This window comes from Mya arenaria, chromosome 9 (assembly GCF_026914265.1).
Source record: "Mya arenaria isolate MELC-2E11 chromosome 9, ASM2691426v1".
NCBI classification, from domain to species: domain Eukaryota; kingdom Metazoa; phylum Mollusca; class Bivalvia; order Myida; family Myidae; genus Mya; species Mya arenaria.
Window position 1 is genome coordinate 20,404,310 of NC_069130.1, and position 20,303 is coordinate 20,424,612.

General features: G+C 35.8%; 1 protein-coding gene across 6 annotated transcripts; it reads left to right on the forward strand.

Moving 5' to 3' along the window:
• Positions 1 to 1,529: 1,529 nt before the first annotated feature.
• LOC128203033 (uncharacterized) lies at positions 1,530 to 19,308 on the forward strand. Of its 6 annotated transcripts, none has more exons than XM_052904278.1 (7): positions 1,530 to 1,584; positions 5,042 to 5,088; positions 5,752 to 5,901; positions 7,009 to 7,036; positions 10,758 to 10,915; positions 18,077 to 18,189; positions 19,092 to 19,308. In XM_052904278.1, exons 3-7 carry the CDS (start codon positions 5,859 to 5,861, stop codon positions 19,224 to 19,226), a joined length of 477 nt encoding a protein of 158 aa, XP_052760238.1. In that variant the 5' UTR covers positions 1,530 to 1,584; positions 5,042 to 5,088; positions 5,752 to 5,858; the 3' UTR covers positions 19,227 to 19,308. The 6 variants fall into 6 exon arrangements, 5 of the variants coding, with proteins under 5 accessions (XP_052760238.1, XP_052760239.1, XP_052760237.1 ...); XM_052904279.1 differs by having other exon boundaries at positions 1,539 to 1,568; XR_008255846.1 differs by having other exon boundaries at positions 1,565 to 1,698; positions 10,703 to 10,915.
• Positions 19,309 to 20,303: the final 995 nt, after the last annotated feature.

The window sequence follows — 20,303 nt, forward strand, 5'->3', positions numbered from 1 at the left end:
CAGTTATCGTCTGATTTCCCTGCTTACGATTGTAAGCGAAGTTCTTGAACGTATCATGCATAAATACATCATTAACTTCTCTAGAACTGATTTCTCCTGGGGCAATATCTCGCAAGTGGAAGAAGAACCTGAGAAAAAAATATCAAATCGAGGCCGCTAGAATTATTTCCGGTGCACCCAGTCTTGTGTCCGTAAACAATCTTTACATCGAAACTGCCCTAAAACCACTAAATGCCAGTAGACGCGAAGACAAGCTCACCCTATGTGTTTCAATAAAGCTGTCTTCAACACTTGTTTTCCTCTCTTTTTTTTCGTGGAATGCCCTTCGTGACGAAACCATTCCTTTCCAGCCTTCGAACGCAATCTGAACAAAACCAACTAAACTGTTCCTCCGTTTTATAACGAAGAAGATCGAAAGTCGAGTGTGCATGACGCAAGGCTCTTATTACTAGCACCTATACTCTAAAAATATTGTAGATAGTCCATGTTGTCAATGCGGGGAAATTGGAGACACATACCTTCTCTTGTCTTTCCTTTCCCATTTTACCAAGATTCAAGTGCAAGCCTACTTGCAAAATATCATAACTTCAGGCCGATCACACTTCAACACTTCCCTCGGCTCAAAGGGCAAATGACCAAACAAACTCTCAAAATATGTGCAAACATTTGTCAAACAAACCGACATATTTTAAAATCATCATTAACACAATTTGCATAAACCGGACTTCTACCCCCTACTTCTTGCCATGTCATTTTTTCTTCTTTCCCAATCACTCTTACACTTGTATTTAATTTATTTTACACCCTGTTACACGTCTGTTCTCTGTAATTTACTCATGTCCATACCTCTTTATTATTTTCGATAGTAGCTGACACCAATCTTTTCATAACATTGTAAACGCAGCTTGTTAGAACGACAGAAACATGCCATTCTGTAATTTTTACGATGCAATCTTATTCCCAAATAAGATTGACCACAATTTATACAAATGTGTTAATATGCTAAAAAAGATGACTAAATGTCGAAAACAATGGTTCTTATTTTGAATTGAAAGATTGGTGCAGAATACCTAATGAGACGATAGGTCACTGATAATCTTTTAGCACTCACCAGTCAATTTAATATTTTTGCCTTTTCAGCTAGTCAATTCACGGTTACAATCTTCTGATAAGTAATTCATATTTTCCATTAATGCATTATTTAGTGAGTAGTTAAAAGTTTATCAAACAAAGATTACATTTGTGAATGTGAATGCATTGATTTTGAACAAGAGTGTCACTTTAAACTTTCTCCTTATTTATATCATGACCTTTTTAGCTTGCGTTTTACTTGTACAAGTTTGATTTTGCTGAACGTTTTTATTCTTGACCTTGTTTTGTTTTTCTAAATAAATATTATTTAAACCAACTCAAAGTGCCGTGTAATTTATTTTAAAACATGTTTTAATTCGTATGCTCCGTTAACCCGCCCGATACAAAATTTATCACAAAAGTAATGAGAAGAATATAATCCATTTTAATTACTGTATATTTAGCTTAAACTGAGCAGATTGCATAAAGATTTCAAGGTATAGCAAAATGCACGTAAGTAATGTTATAAGATAACTTATTACAGTTAAGCTTTAATTATTAATCAGTGAAGCAGTGATCGAAATATTTCTGGAATATACTGATTAGCATTCAAGAAACAATAAACAAGTATGTATTAGTTTTATTTCTGTTTTCTGTTTCAGCATAATCTAAAATAAACTGATGTATATTTAAAACAAAAATGCTGCAAAGAAAAACGTTCGAGGTTCGTCCGATAAGCACACTCGCTTTTCACCAAAGCGACCCGGGTCGATTCCCGGCTTGGGCGCATGTGAGTTTGCTTAATGGTCACCAAGTCAGACCGATAGTTTTTTCCCGGTACTCTGGTTTCCCCCACACCACGAGACCACACTTTCGTGCAACATCGTGCCAACAAGAGTGACTTAGTATAAATTATCATAACTTTCTTCACAATCGTTGTAAAATATAATGTTTAAAGCTGCACTCTCACAGATTAACCGTTTTTACATCTTTTAAAGTTTTTGTCTTGGAATGAGCATGTTTTTGCGTAGATATCTGCAAACTAGTGCTAGTGATAAAAAAAAAACTGCTGACAAAATATTAGATCGCAGGTTTTCATATTTCAGTTCGAAACTTATCTTTTATGGTTAAAGCGTTACTAACTCTATTTTTGAACTAAAATAGAAAAATCTGTGACAATTTTTGTCAGCAGTCTTATATGAAAGGTTTACACGCATTTTCACTTAAATTGGCTCGTTCCAAGACAAAAAAGTTGTCAAAATCTGTGAGAGTGCAGCTTTAAAATGGATAAAAGAACGTTAATATATTGTTCGCAAACTAAAACTTATAGGTTATCATCATATTTCCAATGGATGTTTTTAATTCATGTCTCTTATGCGCGGACAAAATAAAAATCACGTTCTAGGACACACCAATGGATTTATGTGTTGGTCAGCGCACGTTTTGCACGTGCTACTTATTCAACCAGTTTTTGAACTATAGGTATCACATATATTCCCGGAAATTGATTTACAGAAATAATTTTTGACGAAAATTGTGCGTCCTTCAATAACTTTCGATACCTAGACTAAGAAATGAGAATCGTGCAAGGAGTTTGGCAATGCTAGAGTGAAGACGTACACAAGAGGCCATTACAAGGCATTTTAACGTGTCTCGGTCGACAATATCACGCTTAGTTAAGCGAGTTAATGAAACAGGCCAAAGTAAGGTGCGCCACGCGTGACGTCAGCACGCCAGGACAATTACAAACGTACACGTCAGCTCCGTGATTGGTTTGTTACAGCGCGTTTAACGACGAGCATTATTTTAGGCAACAGCAATCGGCTCCTCGAGCGGGGCATTCTCTGCAGAAGACCGTATCGCGGCATGATTTTTACTGAGCGTCTCCGTCGAGATCGAAGTCAGTGGGCGGTTGACGATCTTGCTCGTCGATAGCGTTTCGTGATATTTAGTGATGTATCTCGTTTAAATATATCCAATGACGGGATAATGTGTGTATACAGGCGGTGTCATGAACGGAAAGCACGTTACTGCATAATGCAATATATCCGTGTCACTGATGGATATGTGTTAAAGTCTGACGCATATAGTACATTAATAATAAGATTGTATTGGCTATGTAAGACAACTTACTATTATAAAGTAACATTGTTTTCTTCAAAGCATTGTTTAAATAATTATTGTGTGCCTTCTCCAAAGCATGTATGTGTATATCACATTTGTAAATATTTGTAAATATTGTTTGTCCTCATGGGCCGTATGGATTTTTGGATATAAAACAAACCATCTTTTTCTTCTTCCTCCTCTTCTTCCTCTTTCCTTCTTCTTCTCCTCCTCTTCTTCTTCTTCTTCTTCTTCTTCTTCTTCTTCTTCTTCTTCTTCTCTTCTTCTTCTTCTTCTTCTTCTTCTTCTTCTTCTTCTTCTTCTTCTTCTTCTTCTTCTTCTTCTTCTTCTTCTTCTTCTGTGATGGTTCGGCAATTTATCACTCATTCAAATCTAACCTCTTTTTCGCTCAAGATTATGCGAGAAGATATATAGACCAAATCGTTGAACCAGTAGTAATGCCTATGGTAAATCAACGCCCTGCGTAATTTTTCAGCAACACAACGCACGTCCTCATACGGCATACGGCGTAGATACTCTTTCGTGGTCTTCTGTTTCACCAAATGAAACATATGTGTGATTTCCTATGACGTCTTTTACGTCAGCGTCCGTCGCAACGTTCAAGAATTGACAATTGCTCTTCGAGTTTGACCACATTCCCATGAAATTTGTGCACAAGTTTTGTGGGTCTATGAGGCGAAGAATTGATGCATTTGTTGCCAGTCTTGGACGTCATACTCACTACTGTGGAGATGATCATGATTAACATAACCTATTTGACCTATCAGCATTATGATTAATCCGAGACTTTCTGCATAATTTGAATACCATAGCATTGCTGTTTGATATATTATTTACATGTGTGATTTTTTTTGTGTTTGTAATTAAATACAGCCTTAATAAGACCATTTTAGCGTTTTGTTTTAATTTTCATCAGTTTTCATGCTAATATATGTACAGAAACGTGTAAATTTCATACCACTTTTTATCGACTCGCAATGCTTAAATAACTATTCTATATTTTTAGTCAGCATGTTTTTCTGTCTGGCCGTTTCCTATTTACTTTGTTTAATAAAGTAAAACAACAGCAACTTCATACATAGTTATAGAATCTTGCATAACATACATTTTAATTCAAACAGCGAGTTTTATAACAATTTGTAATAAATGACAATTCATGTAAGATCATTTATACTTAAAATGAAGTCTTTATTCATGTTTTCGGTGAAAATTTAGGGCGAAATGACGTCAATTTAATTTAATCATCGGCAGTTAAATTCGTAAATATAACGCCGGAAGTTCTTACCGGAAACAGTGAATACAGATTGAATACAGAAGTAATATTAAGAAATAAATTGCATAATTTAATAAATACAGTCATTCTAGGGCATTAAGCTGTCATAGTATTTTGGATCGAGAGTGTTCATATGACACTGACTTGAATTTGGAGCTTTAATTAAAGGAATATCTGAATAGAATATGAAATATGACAGCAATCCTCAAAATATGTTTTCGTTAAAACTCATTCGTCAGTTCGGTACACTGCCATTGCTTTATAAAAGAAGCTTTCAAGAACAGAAAAATGCGGTAAATACTAAGCACCCTTTTGATGTCAAATGTCTGTGTGATTTTTACCAATATCCGTGTGATTTTCACCAATATTTGTGTGATTTTCCCCAATATCTGTGTGATTTTTTTCCCCAATATCTGTGTGATTTTTTTTCACTAATATCTGTGTAATTTTCACCAATATCTGAGTGATTTTCACCAATATCTGTGTGATTTTCACCAATATCTGTGTGATTTTCACCAATGTTTGTGTGCTTTTCATCAATATCTGTTTTAGAATGACTTTCGTATTTTGCAGGTGGTTGAAGTAATAGTCACTTTGGGTTTAGTGCTGTTGTTTAAAAGGTAAAGTTAACTTTGAACAATTTCACTGACGGGCATTTCACTGCCCATTCTAAGGCAGGAACTCCACCATTTATCAACAATGTCAATTCATCAGAAAACAAAAAATAACAATAAAAATATATACATCATCTGTTTTCGTGGTATTGAGACATTGTGTGTCTGGCGTTGATGAATGTACTAGAAACAATATAATATTCAAGTCTCGCTCAGTCTTAAAACTGTCTTGTTTTATACCTATTTATCAAATACAATTTACTTAATTAACATCCATAATAATGCTCAATTTTCGTTTACATCAGAAGAGAGACATCTCAAAATACTTTAATTTTCTTCACGATTCTGGCTAAAACTTAATATATTAAATATACTGCCTCGTTTCAATATTGCAAAATAGTATTCCATACGAGTATATATTTCTATTTTCTTCGTCTTGTGTTGCATAATATGTTGATTTTATTTTTGCTTAATCCAACATCAATTACTGTTTTTGCGGTCACTTATTTATTTTTATTTTTTGAACGACAAATTTTCGAAACTTAGTCTGTAATATTGCATGCTTTCGCTAATTTCAATTTTTATCTACAGTATTTCTTTTCTTGTATATTTTTTCTTGGAGTTGGTTGGGTATTTAAGAACAACCTTTTGATTGATGTTTTGTTTCAGTGTCTATTCCCAGTCAACATGTCAGTCTGTCACTGATCAGTATTTTGTGAAAATACGGCTAGTTGGAAACCTTCAAATCAAAACACTGCAATTATACGTGATAAACTATGTACATGTTCTCCCAACGTCATCTGCTTTCTGAAGTACAAGGTAAACTATATACTGCCATTATTTCTGCATCTACGTCGCGCTTCTTATGAATTGCTTGAACCTAAACAGTTATACATTTTTAGTAGCATGTAAATTTATAGCTGATTTCATAGCTGGTACAAAACCTGATGTCGTGTTGTTGATATATTTCCGACTCATTAAATCCAAACATGTCTTTTCAATATTCACATAGAGAATACTTGTCTGTAAAAAAACAACAACGAATAATATTTTTAAACATTTGCCTTAAAGAATGAATAAAAAAATCGCAGTTTTTTCAAAAAGCGCCATATTGTATGCGAACGTAACGCCATTTCGGCAATTACAGCGTTGAAAATGTGTCTCAGCCCTCTGTCTGTTGATATTTGACCTGGAATTGGGAACGGGCTAAAATTTAAAAACAGTGAAAAATATCATTTTTATATTTACGCTGTTTGAAACAGTAAACTAACAATCATAAATCTCAATAAACCACCTGGAAGCGTATAATATTGGTTCAAATATATTTAACAGCGTTGAAATACGTCCAAAAAGGGGGCGTATGAGATACATACATGTACATTAATATAAACAGTGAACAGACATTAATACATACATGTCATATCATTCAGTTAGTTTAACATAACGCGAATAGGAAGTTATCTGCATATTATCGCACAATTAATAAAGTAAATTAACAAATAAGCTTTCTTAACACTACGGCAATTGAAACAAATAACAGGACAGATTATAGCAAAAAGCTTTTATTAATTTACCATATTTTTCTGCGCAAATACGGCGATCGTAAAAGGAAAATTAACTAAACAGTAGTTTTTTTTTGAATAGATAGCAAACAAGTGTGCATATTGGTCAGAACAAGTCATTGTCACTATCGACTTCAATGTTAAATGCTATATCATTCATTTCCGGCATTCATGTAGTCATACTTCTATATATATTCTGACCGATCGCAATGTAAATATGCATAAGATAACAACTTTATAATGCCATTATATCGTTCTTCATTTTTTGTGTTAAAACGAAAAACTCACCTACTCTTTTAACCTGTTCCCTAAAAGTAACACTGTAACATGATACAATACTACTTTATCCGTTATATATTTGCAGGTTGTTGGAGAGCTTACGGCAGTGTTCGGTAACGTATATATCACTGTATTTGGTACATCTATTTTAATGATGATAGTTAAGCATTATCAAATAAACATTACAGAAGATAGATGCGTAGTTTCTAATATGAATTATTCATATTTCAAAAACTGTTTGTGTATGATAGCTGCTTATAACTAATACTATATACAAGTGTTCATGTATGTGTTACTGTATATAAGAGTCAATATTTCTGTTAGTGTAGATTCGAGTCTATTAGTGTATATAAGTAGTCGTAGCTGGTACTGTGAATTTGAGTAAGACCGGGTACTGTGAACTTGAGTCAGACCTGGTACTGTGTATTAGAGCCAATGGTGTCTGGTTCTTTGAACCAGAGTCGATGTATCTGATAATGAATAATACAAAGTGTACGTATCTGGAACTGTTTATCAGAGTCAATGTTTTTGTCATTTATTTGACACTGTATGTTAGAGGTCATGTATCTGACACTGTATATTAGAGGTAATGTATCTGACACTGTATATCAGAGGTCATGTATCTGGCACTGTATATTAGTGTCCATGTATCTGACACTGTATATTAGAGTCTATGTATCTGGCACTGTATATTAGTGTCCATGTATCTGACACTGTATATTAGAGGTCATGTATCTGACACTGTATATAAGAGGTCATGTATCTGACACTGTATATTAGAGGTCATGTATCTGACACTATATATTAGAGGTCATGTATCTGACACTGTTTATGAGAGTCCATGTATCTGACACTGTATATCAGAAGTAATGTATCTGACACTGTATATTAGAGGCCATGTACCTGACACTGTATATGAAAGGTCATGTATCTGACACTGTATATTAGAGGCCATGTATATGACACTGTATATTAGAGTCCATGTATCTCACACTGTATATTAGAGTCCATGTATCTGACACTGTATATTAGAGGTCATGTATCTGACACTATATATTAGAGGTCATGTATCTGACACTGTTTATGAGAGTCCATGTATCTGACACTGAATATTAGAGTCCATGTATCTGACACTATATATTAGAGGTCATGTATCTGACACTGTATATTAGAGTCCATGTATCTGACACTGTATATTAGAGTCCATGTATCTGACACTGTATATAAGAGGTCATGTATCTGACACTTTATATTAGAGGTCATGTATCTGACACTGTATATTAGAGTCCATGTATCTGACACTGTATATTAGAGTCCATGTATCTGACACTGTATATAAGAGGTCATGTATCTGACACTGTATATTAGAGGTCATGTATCAGACACTGTATATTAGAGGTCATGTATCTGACACTGTATATAAGAGGTCATGTATCTGACACTGTATATTAGAGTCCATGTATCTGACACTGTATATAAGAGGTCATGTATCTGACACTGTATATTAGAGTCCATGTATCAGACACTGTATATTAGAGTCCATGTATCTGACACTGTATATTAGAGTCCATGTATCTGACACTGTATATAAGAGGTCATGTATCAGACACTGTATATTAGAGTCCATGTATCAGACACTGTATATAAGAGGTCATGTATCTGACACTGTATATTAGAGGTCATGTATCTGACACTGTATATTAGAGTCCATGTATCAGACACTGTATATTAGAGTCCATATATCTGACACTGTATATTAGAGTCCATGTATCTGACACTGTATATTAGAGTCCATGTATCTGACACTGTATATTAGAGGTCATGTATCTGACACTCTATATTAGAGGCCATGTATCAGACACTGTATATTAGAGTCCATGTATCTGACACTGTATATTAGAGTCCATGTATCTGACACTGTATATTAGAGGTCATGTATCTGACACTCTTTATGAGAGTCCATGTATCTGACAGTGTATATTAGAGTCCATGTATCTGACACTATATATTAGAGGTCATGTATCTGACACTGTATATAAGAGTCCATGTATCTGACACTGTATATTAGAGTCCATGTATCTGACACTGTATATAAGAGGTCATGTATCTGACACTTTATATTAGAGGTCATGTATCTGACACTGTATATTAGAGTCCATGTATCTGACACTGTATATTAGAGTCCATGTATCTGACACTGTATATAAGAGGTCATGTATCTGACACTGTATATTAGAGGTCATGTATCAGACACTGTATATTAGAGGTCATGTATCTGACACTGTATATAAGAGGTCATGTATCTGACACTGTATATTAGAGTCCATGTATCTGACACTGTATATAAGAGGTCATGTATCTGACACTGTATATTAGAGTCCATGTATCAGACACTGTATATTAGAGTCCATGTATCAGATACTGTATATTAGAGTCCATGTATCTGACACTGTATATTAGAGTCCATGTATCTGACACTGTATATAAGAGGTCATGTATCAGACACTGTATATTAGAGTCCATGTATCAGACACTGTATATAAGAGGTCATGTATCTGACACTGTATATTAGAGGTCATGTATCTGACACTGTATATTAGAGTCCATGTATCAGACACTGTATATTAGAGTCCATATATCTGACACTGTATATTAGAGTCCATGTATCAGACACTGTATATTAGAGGTCATGTATCAGACACTGTATATTAGAGTCCATGTATCTGACACTGTATATTAGAGTCCATGTATCTGACACTGTATATAAGAGGTCATGTATCAGACACTGTATATTAGAGTCCATGTATCAGACACTGTATATAAGAGGTCATGTATCTGACACTGTATATTAGAGGTCATGTATCTGACACTGTATATTAGAGTCCATGTATCAGACCCTGTATATTAGAGTCCATGTATCTGACACTGTATATTAGAGTCCATGTATCTGACACTGTATATTAGAGTACATGTATCTGACACTGTATATTAGAGGTCATGTATCAGACACTGTATATTAGAGTCCATATATCTGACACTGTATATTAGAGTCCATGTATCTGACACTGTATATTAGAGGTCATGTATCTGACACTGTATATTAGAGTCCATGTATCAGACACTGTATATTAGAGTCCATGTATCTGACACTGTATATTAGAGTCCATGTATCTGACACTGTATATTAGAGTACATGTATCTGACACTGTATATTAGAGGTCATGTATCAGACACTGTATATTAGAGTCCATGTATCTGACACTGTATATTAGAGTCCATGTATCTGACACTGTATATTAGAGGTCATGTATCTGACACTGTATATTAGAGGTCATGTATCAGACACTGTATATTAGAGTCCATATATCTGACACTGTATATTAGAGTCCATGTATCAGACACTGTATATTAGAGGTCATATATCAGACACTGTATATCAGAGGTCATGTATCTGACACTGTATATTAGAGTCCATGTATCTGACACTGTATATTAGAGTCCATGTATCTGACACTGTATATTAGAGTCCATGTATCTGACACTGTATATTAGAGTCCATGTATCTGACACTGTATATTAGAGGTCATGTATCTGACACTGTATATTAGAGGTCATGTATCTGACACTGTATATTAGAGTCCATATATCTGACACTGCATATTAGAGTCCATGTATCAGACACTGTAAGCGCAAATTCTAAGCTTATGTGAGAATATTGTATGTCTTGCAACTCATAAAACAACGTATAATAGGTATACTTATTCTTTGTTTTATATAAGCACTTGACGTCACAAATGCTGCAGACCTTGATGAATGCCTTACCAATATTACTAGGAAAGGGTTCACGGACATTCAAACTTTTCCCTTGGTGAGCTACGCAGCCTTTGCACAATTCCTTGGAGTTGAAAGTGATCTGACTGCGAGTGTGGACAAATCCATCCTAACAGATGACATTCAGGCGTTATGGTGTGAGGTCAACATAGAATTTACTGGTACGTATAGAGCATACTATGAAAACAAACACCAAGCAAGTATTAAAGTGTAAGATCTGCAAATAGTTTACTGATAAGTATATTGCATAATTTCGATACAACCGACAGGGAGACATTTTTGCGCTTGTTCCCCATAGCACTTATTGATACGTTTAAGCATAATGAAAAAAGAACAGACGTAACGGTGTTAGATAAACATAATGTGCTGGTATGTTTAAAGCACCGACATCCAAGTGGTCTAGAGCGTCCTCCTCGGGATGAAAGGTTGTGGGTTCAATCCAAATGCGCGTCATATCAATGACGTTAAAGGTAGTTGCCCAATGACGTTTAAGGTAGTTGCCAATGACGTTTAGAGTAGTTGCCCATTGGCGTTTAACGTGGGCCGAATGACGTTTAAGGTAGTTGCCCAATGACGTTAAAAGTAGTTGCCCAATGACGTTTAAGGTAGTTGCCCAATGACGTTTAAGGTAGTTGCCCAATGACGTTTAAATTAGTTGCCCAATGACGTTTAAGGTAGTTGCCCAATGACGTTTAAGATAGTTGCCCAATGACGTTTAAGGTAGTTGCCCAATGACGTTTAAGATAGTTGCCCAATGACGGTTTAAGGTAGTTGCCCAATGACGTTTAAAGTAGTTGCCCAATGACGTTAAAAGTAGTTGCCCAATATTGTTTTAGGTAGTTGCCCAATGATGTTTAAAGTAGTTGCCCAATGACGTTTAAAGTAGTTGCCCAATGACGTTTAAAGTAGTTGCCCAATAACGTTTAAGGTAGTTGCTCAATGACGTTTAAGGTGGGCCCAATGACGCTTAAGGTAGTTGCCCAATGACGTTTAAAGTAGTTGCCCAATAACGTTTAAGGTAGTTGCCCAATGACGTTTAAGGTAGTTGCCCAATAACGTTTAAGGTAGTTGCCCAATGGCGTTTAAGGTAGTTGCCCAATGACTTTTAAAGTAGTTGCCCAATGACGTTTAAGGTAATTGCGCAATGACGTTTAAAGTAGTTGCCCAATGACGTTTAAGGTAGTTGCCCAATGACGTTTAAAGTAGTTGCCCAATGACGTTTAAGGTAGTTGCCCAATGACGTTTAAGGTAGTTGCCCAATGACGTTTAAGGTAGTTGCCCAATGACGTTTAAGGTAGTTGCCCAATGACGTTTAAGGTAGTAGCCCAATGACGTTTAAGGTAGTTGCCCAATGGCGTTTAAATTAGTTGCCCAATGACGTTTAAGGTAGTTTCCCAATGACGTTTAAGGTAGTTGCCCAATGACGTTTAAAGTATTGCCCAATGTCGTTAAAGGTAGTTGCCCAATGACGTTTAAGATAGTTGCCCAATGTCGTTTAAATTAGTTGCCCAATGACGCTTAAGGTAGTTGCCCAATGACGTTTTAAATAGTTGCCCAATGACGTTTAAGGTAGTTGCCCAATGACGTTTAAGATAGTTCCCCAATGACGTTTAAGGTAGTTGCCCAATGACGTTTAAAGTAGTTGCCCAATAACTTTTAAGGTAGTTGCCCAATGACGTTTAAGGTAGTTGCCCAATAACGTTTAAGGTATTTGCCCAATGACGTTTAAGGTAGTTGCCCAATGACGTTTAAGATAGTTGCCAAATGACGTTTAAAGTAGTTGCCCAATGGCGTTTAAGGTAGTTGCCCAATGACGTTTAAGGTAGTTGCCCAATGACGTTTAAGGTAGTTGCCCAATGACGTTTAAAGTAGTTGCCCAATGGCGTTTAAGGTAGTTGCCCAATGACGTTTAAGATAGTTGCCCAATGACGTTTAAGGTAGTTGCCCAATGACGTTTAAGGTAGTTGCCCAATGACGTTTAAGGTAGTTGCCCAATGACGTTTAAAGTAGTTGCCCAATGACGTTTAAGGTAGTTGCCCAATGACGTTTAAGGTAGTTGCCCAATGGCGTTTAAGATAGTTGCCCAATGACGTTTAAGGTAGTTGCCCAATGGCGTTTAAGGTAGTTGCCCAATGTCGTTTAAAGTAGTTGCCCAATGACGTTTAAGGTAGTTGCCCAATGACGTTTAAAGTAGTTGCCCAATGACGTTTAAGGTAGTTGCCCAATGACGTTTAAAGTAGTTGCCCAATGACGTTTAAGGTAGTTGCCCAATGACGTTTAAGGTAGTTGCCCAATGACGTTTAAGGTAGTTGCCCAATGACGTTTAAGGTAGTTGCCCAATGACGTTTAAGGTAGTTGCCCAATGACGTTTAAGGTAGTTGCCCAATAACGTTTAAGGTAGTTGCCCAATGACGTTTAAGGTAATTGCCCAATGACGCTTAAGGTAGTTGCCAAATGACGTTTAAGGTAGTTGCCCAATGACGTTTAAGGTAGTTGCCCAATGACGTTTAAGGTAGTTGCCCAATGACGTTTAAGGTAGTTGCCCAATGACGTTTTAAGTATTGCCCAATGTCGTTTAAGGTAGTTGCCCAATGACGTTTAAGGTAGTTGCCCAATGTCGTTTAAATTAGTTGCCCAATGACGTTTAAGGTAGTTGCCCAATGACGTTTTAAATAGTTGCCCAATGACGTTTAAGGTAGTTGCCCAATGACGTTTAAGATAGTTGCCCAATGACGTTTAAGGTAGTTGCCCAATGACGTTTAAAGTAGTTGCCCAATAACTTTTAAGGTAGTTGCCCAATGACGTTTAAGGTAGTTGCCCAATGACGTTTAAGGTAGTTGCCCAATGACGTTTAAGGTAGTTGCCCAATGACGTTTAAGATAGTTGCCCAATGACGTTAAAAGTAGTTGCCCAATGGCGTTTAAGGTAGTTGCCCAATGACGTTTAAGGTAGTTGCCCAATGGCGTTTAAGGTAGTTGCCCAATGACGTTTAAAGTAGTTGCCCAATGACGTTTAAGGTAGTTGCCCAATGACGTTTAAAGTAGTTGCCCAATGACGTTTAAAGTAGTTGCCCAATGACGTTTAATGTTGTTGCCCAATGACGTTTAAGGTAGTTGCCCAATGACGTTTAAGGTAGTTGCCCAATGACGTTTAAGGTAGTTGTCCAATGACGTTTAAAGTAGTTGCCCAATGACGTTTAAGGTAGTTGCCCAATGACGTTTAAGGTAGTTGCCCAATGGCGTTTAAGATAGCTGCCCAATGACGTTTAAGGTAGTTGCCCAATGGCGTTTAAGGTAGTTGCCCAATGACGTTTAGTAGTTGCCCAATGACGTTTAAGGTAGTTGCCCAATGACGTTTAAGGTAGTTGCCCAATGACGTTTAAGATAGATGCCCAATGTCGTTTAAATTAGTTGCCCAATGACGTTTAAGGTAGTTGCCCAATGACGTTTTAAATAGTTGCCCAATGACGTTTAAGGTAGTTGCCCAATGACGTTTAAGATAGTTGCCCAATGGCGTTTAAGGTAGTTGCCCAATGACGTTTAAAGTAGTTGCCCAATGACGTTTAAGGTAGTTGCCCAATGACGTTTAAGGTAGTTGCCCAATGACGTTTAAGGTAGTTGCCCAATGACGTTTTAAGTATTGCCCAATGTCGTTTAAATTAGTTGCCCAATGACGTTTAAGGTAGTTGCCCAATGACGTTTAAGGTAGTTGCCCAATGACGTTTTAAATAGTTGCCCAATGACGTTTAAGGTAACGTTTGGCATAATATTATGACACGTTTGTCACAAGTTTAATTTGTCACACAGTTTGTTTTCATTTATAAAAGCTCTTCAAATGTCTTTCAGTGCAGATTCCAAAAGGTGGTTGAACTGTTATCAGCACACATTTAGGTGGTTAAACAGAAAATAAATTGACCATGAACGCTCTTGTACAGCAAAGGAATTGTCAGGAAATTAAAACACCACATTTAAATAATGTGAAAGGAGAAAAATTGCAAATACATGTGTTATGGGAGCATAAATGTCTTTAAAAGTATCACATTCTCGCTTCCCAAATTTGTAAACAACAGACTGGCCGAAGGTTTTCCTTCAAGAGGTTTTTTATTCCGTAACCTAGAAGCATGAAATAAAGAGCCGAGGGAGGCATTGTAGAGCCGAATGCGCGTCATAATATTTTGGAAATGTATACGTTATACTACTAACCAGGCGAAAACAGGTTATGAAAATCCTATTTTGTCATTGTTTCGCCGCCATCTTGCATATTAGACTCCAAAACCTCATTTAAACCGTTGCGGATTCGGAATACGTGTACGTCCCTGGAAAAACGTCCTATCATAATATCCCCTATAAATTACATACATTATAATTTGCTTATTATAAAAGCTAACAGTAAATCACTCTATTTTATTGAATAAACTAAAAGCGATGGGTCTCAATGAAATGTCCATTAACTGGTTTACCTCCTACTTGTCTGATAGAAGTCAGTTAGTTGAAATTTCTGGTAAATACCCCTCCTCAACAACTATTTCCTGTGGTGTGCCCCAAGGGTCAATTTTAGGGCCACTTCTTTTTCTTATCTATGTAAATGACATGTCTGCTGTTGTCGAAAATAAGTTACTTCTTTATGCAGATGACTCAGCAATTCTTGTGTCAGGTAAAAGTAAAATGGAAATAGAAAACCTGTTAAATAATGACCTGAATATTGTTAGTCAGTGGCTCATCTGCAACAAACTTTCCCTGCATCTTGGAAAGACAGAGTCTATTCTATTTGGGTCCCAACAACGGTTGAAATCCCAGTCCAAACTTGATATTCAATGTAATGGCCAACCTATTGAATCAACGACTTCAGTTAAATATCTTGGAGTAACCATTGATCAACACTTGCCCTTTGAGTCTATGGCAAGGTCTATTATTAAAAAATCAAATGCAAGGCTAAATTTCCTGTACCGTAAAAGTAAATTCCTCACCCTACATACAAAGAAACTTCTGGTTACCTCTCTTATACAATGTCACTTTGACTATGCATCATCTGCTTGGTTTAACAGTTTGACACAAGATTTAAAGAATAAATTGCAAGTCACACAAAATAAGTTAATGAGATTTGTGTTGAACTTACAACCTCGGTCACATATTGGTAAAGAGCATTTTTCACGTTTACAGTGGTTGCCAGTTGTAGGTAGAATGAATCAAATAACATTATGTCATGTATATAAAATCAACTCCAAACTTTCCCCTCTCTATTTAAGGGAACAGTTATCAATGAAGTTCATAAATATCCTACCAGGTTCAGAGTTAAGGTCGATGGTACAAATAATTTAATGTCGGAATGCAAGAGGTTTGCAATTCCTAAGGTCAAAGTCTTTGGTGGCAAATCTTTTGCTTTTAATGGTTGTAACCTTTGGAACAGTCTACCACAGGATGTGAGGGATGCCAAATATATTTCTTCCTTTAAAGGCAAGGTCAAGGAACACCTTTTAAGTTCGGTTTAATTACTGTATTTGCTTTCCTGCTTTTCTTGCTTTAATGCAATTTTACTATAAGTTCATTTATTTCTTATTGTTTTTTAAACTGTCATGCATAAAGATAGATATTTCAATTACATAGTTAGTTTTACAGGTCAGTTTTTTCATGGCAATATTCATCTGTGATATCCATATATTTTTATCTGATAAAGCTTTAGTTAATATTGTTACTCTATTTACAATGTTTTGTCAAAGCCGCATATTGTTCCATCATTTTAGCTATTTAATTTATTTATTTATGCAATTCAATGTCTTTCCTTGATAACCACACTGTGAAAATTAAGTATATTTTGTTTAAAGTCTTCCTATGTCACACAATACTATATTTTAAGGACCACAATGGAAATAAGAGTTTTATTTAAACTCTTTTTTTGTGATATCCTTAACATGTAATGTTGATTGACATGGCTGTATTAACTCATACAGTTTGTTTAACACCTGTATGTGTTAATTTTAAAATTGCCATGTAAATTGTACATTTTATGTTGAAATAAATCTATCTATCTAACCTTTGGAATAGAAAGTAATAAAATATCCCTAATTACCAATTGTTAACAACAAAGCCCTTCTGTTCAAAGATCAGATACGTCATTTTAAAGGAAAATGACGTATCTGATCTATATTTACAAATTAATTCCTCCCGGCAAACTTTTGTTATACTATCAAACATTCATATTTTAAAGAGAATGTTTTGTTAAGAGAAACGTGATCAACAGTAGTCCATATCATGCATGGCTTGGCGACAGCCATCCATTATAGCACATATCAGTTGTAAAATATTTTCGGTATCACATTTAACAACCCATTTTTATTTATTATTTTACCATTTAAAACCTTTCATCATAATTACTGTGTGTTTTTCCATTGTGGTGATGGTGATCGACCGAGCGCAACGTGTGGTGGTGCAGATATGACAGTCGTGATGTAAAATGTATACGTTCATTTACAAGTCTAAATGTGAAAGTGAACCTAAATAAAAGTATAAGTTGCGGGGTTAGTTGGTAACCCAATATGGGATATACGGGGTTAGTTGGTAACCCGATATTGGATATACGGGGTTAGCTGGTAACCCGATATGGGATATACGGGGTTAGTTGGTAACCCTATATGGGATATACGGGGTTAGTTGGTAACCCGATATGGGATATACGGGGTTAGTTGGTGACCCGATATGGGATATACGGGGTTAGTTGGTGACCCAATATGGGATATACGGGGTTAGTTGGTAACCCGATATGGGATATACGGGGTTAGTTGGTGACCCAATATGGGATATACGGGGTTAGTTGGTAACCCGATATGGGATATACGGGGTTAGTTGGTGACCCGATATGAGATATACGGGGTTAGTTGGTGACCCGATATGGGATATACAGGGCAAAGGAAACCATACCGGGTGAGAGCGAAGCTCGAAACCGAATATGGTTTTATGAGCCCCGTATATCCCATATCAGGTCACCTACTAACACCGTAACGTATATATCACGTCGACAACCTGTTAAAATATTTAAATGTTTCATCTATTCATCGGAGTCGGAAAATGGGGGCCATTTTGGTACAAAATAAATTTGGTGACCCAATAAAAATATGATGTCACCGCGTGACCAGTCCTGGACCAATGATGTTGCATTATTTATGTCGGAGGCGTGCTATATAAATGACTCGAAAGTGTTTAAGGCGTTCCGGAAAAAAAATATGTAATGTCGAAACAAATATACCACAGTAATAGATCAGGTATGTTGTTAGATATTGCTATCAATACAAAACATTTAATAAGGCCACATTATCTTTATCGATGTAGGTTTAAACAGCACACAAGCGATGGACCTATGGAAACGGGAGGCGGAGGCCGTTCTGAACCTGATTGTAGCTGGTGTTCATTTGGTTCCCCTGAAACTTTCTGGAGAAAAAACAGTCAGTTGAATCCAAGCACTTTAATCGTAAATATCCAGTATACCGAAATAACTGATTGCAAGCTATCTACATTTGAATACGCTTATTTCATTAACAGAAATGTTGAACTTTAGTTTCAAATATTACTACGCAGTTGATGAAAACTGTTTTTGAGATCTTATTATTCTTATTTATGAATACAAAAATGTCGACAAAGTCAAGTGAGCAAGTTACTTCTTTCACAGGAGTTCAATTTTGTTACCTGGGTCACATGGTATTTTCGTCACGAAGTCAGAATAGTACAATTTCACCGGGATATTCTGATTGCTTGCAAACTTTTATTCAATGGAATAAAAACAATAATTGATAATTGAATTGTTACATACAACCATAATTTATCATCGAATAGAAAATTTGTATAGTAAATATTGATATCAAAAACATTATTTGCTTTTTATTGCAGCAACTTATATATTTATATAAAATGACGAAATATAACTCTTTTTGGTACATTTGTAGCACAAATTTGGGTATGCAGTCATGACACAAACAAGTTATATATATATATCAATTTTGTGTTTAAAGTAAAAACATATATATATCAATTATTGATGATCATCATCGATTATCGCCGATGTTGATAACCCGTCGACAACTGTTCAATTATAATTGATCATTGCGTTATCACTTATTAACACCATACTCATCACTAGAAACTACAGGGTCAGTCCGATTGGACATTTAAAATGCGCATGTACAAAGCAAATATCTAAAGACTTAACCTACCTATAGTACAATGCCATTTGGAAGCATCGTTCAAACAAGAGTGACTACATATAATATAGTGTAATCAATTGTATCACACTCGTTGTAAAATTATAAAAGATTGTACAACTCACAGTGTTTTTAACTATGTTTTCCAGGTGCACATCTTTATCAAGCTGCCAGTTACCGCTGTGGAGGGACCTTTCTTTACAAACCCGTTGTTTGACGAGAATGGCGACAAGATGAAGGTCCGCTGTAAAACTGTGTTGCAAATCAACCAGCCATGCATCTGAACATGTGTCCTCTTTTCGCACAGCTGTATTTTATATACTGTTTGAACATAAGGAAGCTAATAAAATTCAGTAAAATCCCTGAGCTGATATAAAGTGTGTTTACTTGGTTTCTTGCTTTGGTTATTTTTGACATATTTGCTCAGTACATTTAGAAACGCAAATTGTTTATTACATCATATTTACACCTCAACTTCCATTCCTTAAATGAACGGCAATTGCGTTCATCAATCGATGAACGCAACATCTTCGGATATGTTCGGATCGTAATTCATTGCATAACAATATACATGAAAGCTATTGATCTTGTTATTGGTTGTATTGTGTCTGCAGGTCCCGTAAAATATAGATCAACATTTTTAAAAGTGTTAGTGTATTATATTTTAAATATATTGGTACCAGAAGTGTTTTAATTTTACGTTTTAAAGTGATTTCAAGTGGTTGATCTTTTCCCACGTTATTGTGACGTCATTTAAAAAAAATGTTTCCGGTTATAGTCGGGTCGTTCTTTTTACAGAATGGGTAAGAACGGATTACTGTTTTCTTAAATGAAATGAAGTATTTTTTTAACAATTCTTTAATGAAATAATGAACTATTGGTGTAAATATAAGGAATGAATTGCGGGGTTGATGCCATTATCCTTCGGACTCCACACACATTGACCTTCGGACTCCACACACATTGACCAACCCAATTGCGTTCATACCCCGTTAATGACATCAACCCTGCAATTCATTCCTTAAATAATGTATGCTACATTTTGTAAGTAAAATACTACCACAAAATAATAATGCCCCACGTTCATGATAATGCATTTTTATTTGAAGTTGAATAAACTTGGTAACTTCAAGTAAGTACAATACATAAACACCATATCACAGGCCGACATCTCCGGTTTATAATACGTTAGAGTGGAGACATGTAGGGGTCGGTTCAGTAAGTCTGTGAGGGATTAATGTCACAAGAAGATAAACTTACAACTACAATATCTTCTCACCATACCTGGTATGTGTATTCAATAACGACAACAGTTGAAGAATAACAATCGTGCAGATAACATTTCGTACATACTGGACACT

Coding starts and splice junctions, on each gene's coding strand:
- LOC128203033 (XM_052904278.1), top strand. CDS start 5,859: ATGTACATGTTCTCCCAACGTCATCTGCTTTCTGAAGTACAAG. Junction 7,037..10,757: donor AGAGCTTACGGCAGTGTTCG/GTAACGTATATA, acceptor CAATATTACTAG/GAAAGGGTTCACGGACATTC. Junction 18,190..19,091: donor AACTTTCTGGAGAAAAAACA/GTCAGTTGAATC, acceptor TATGTTTTCCAG/GTGCACATCTTTATCAAGCT.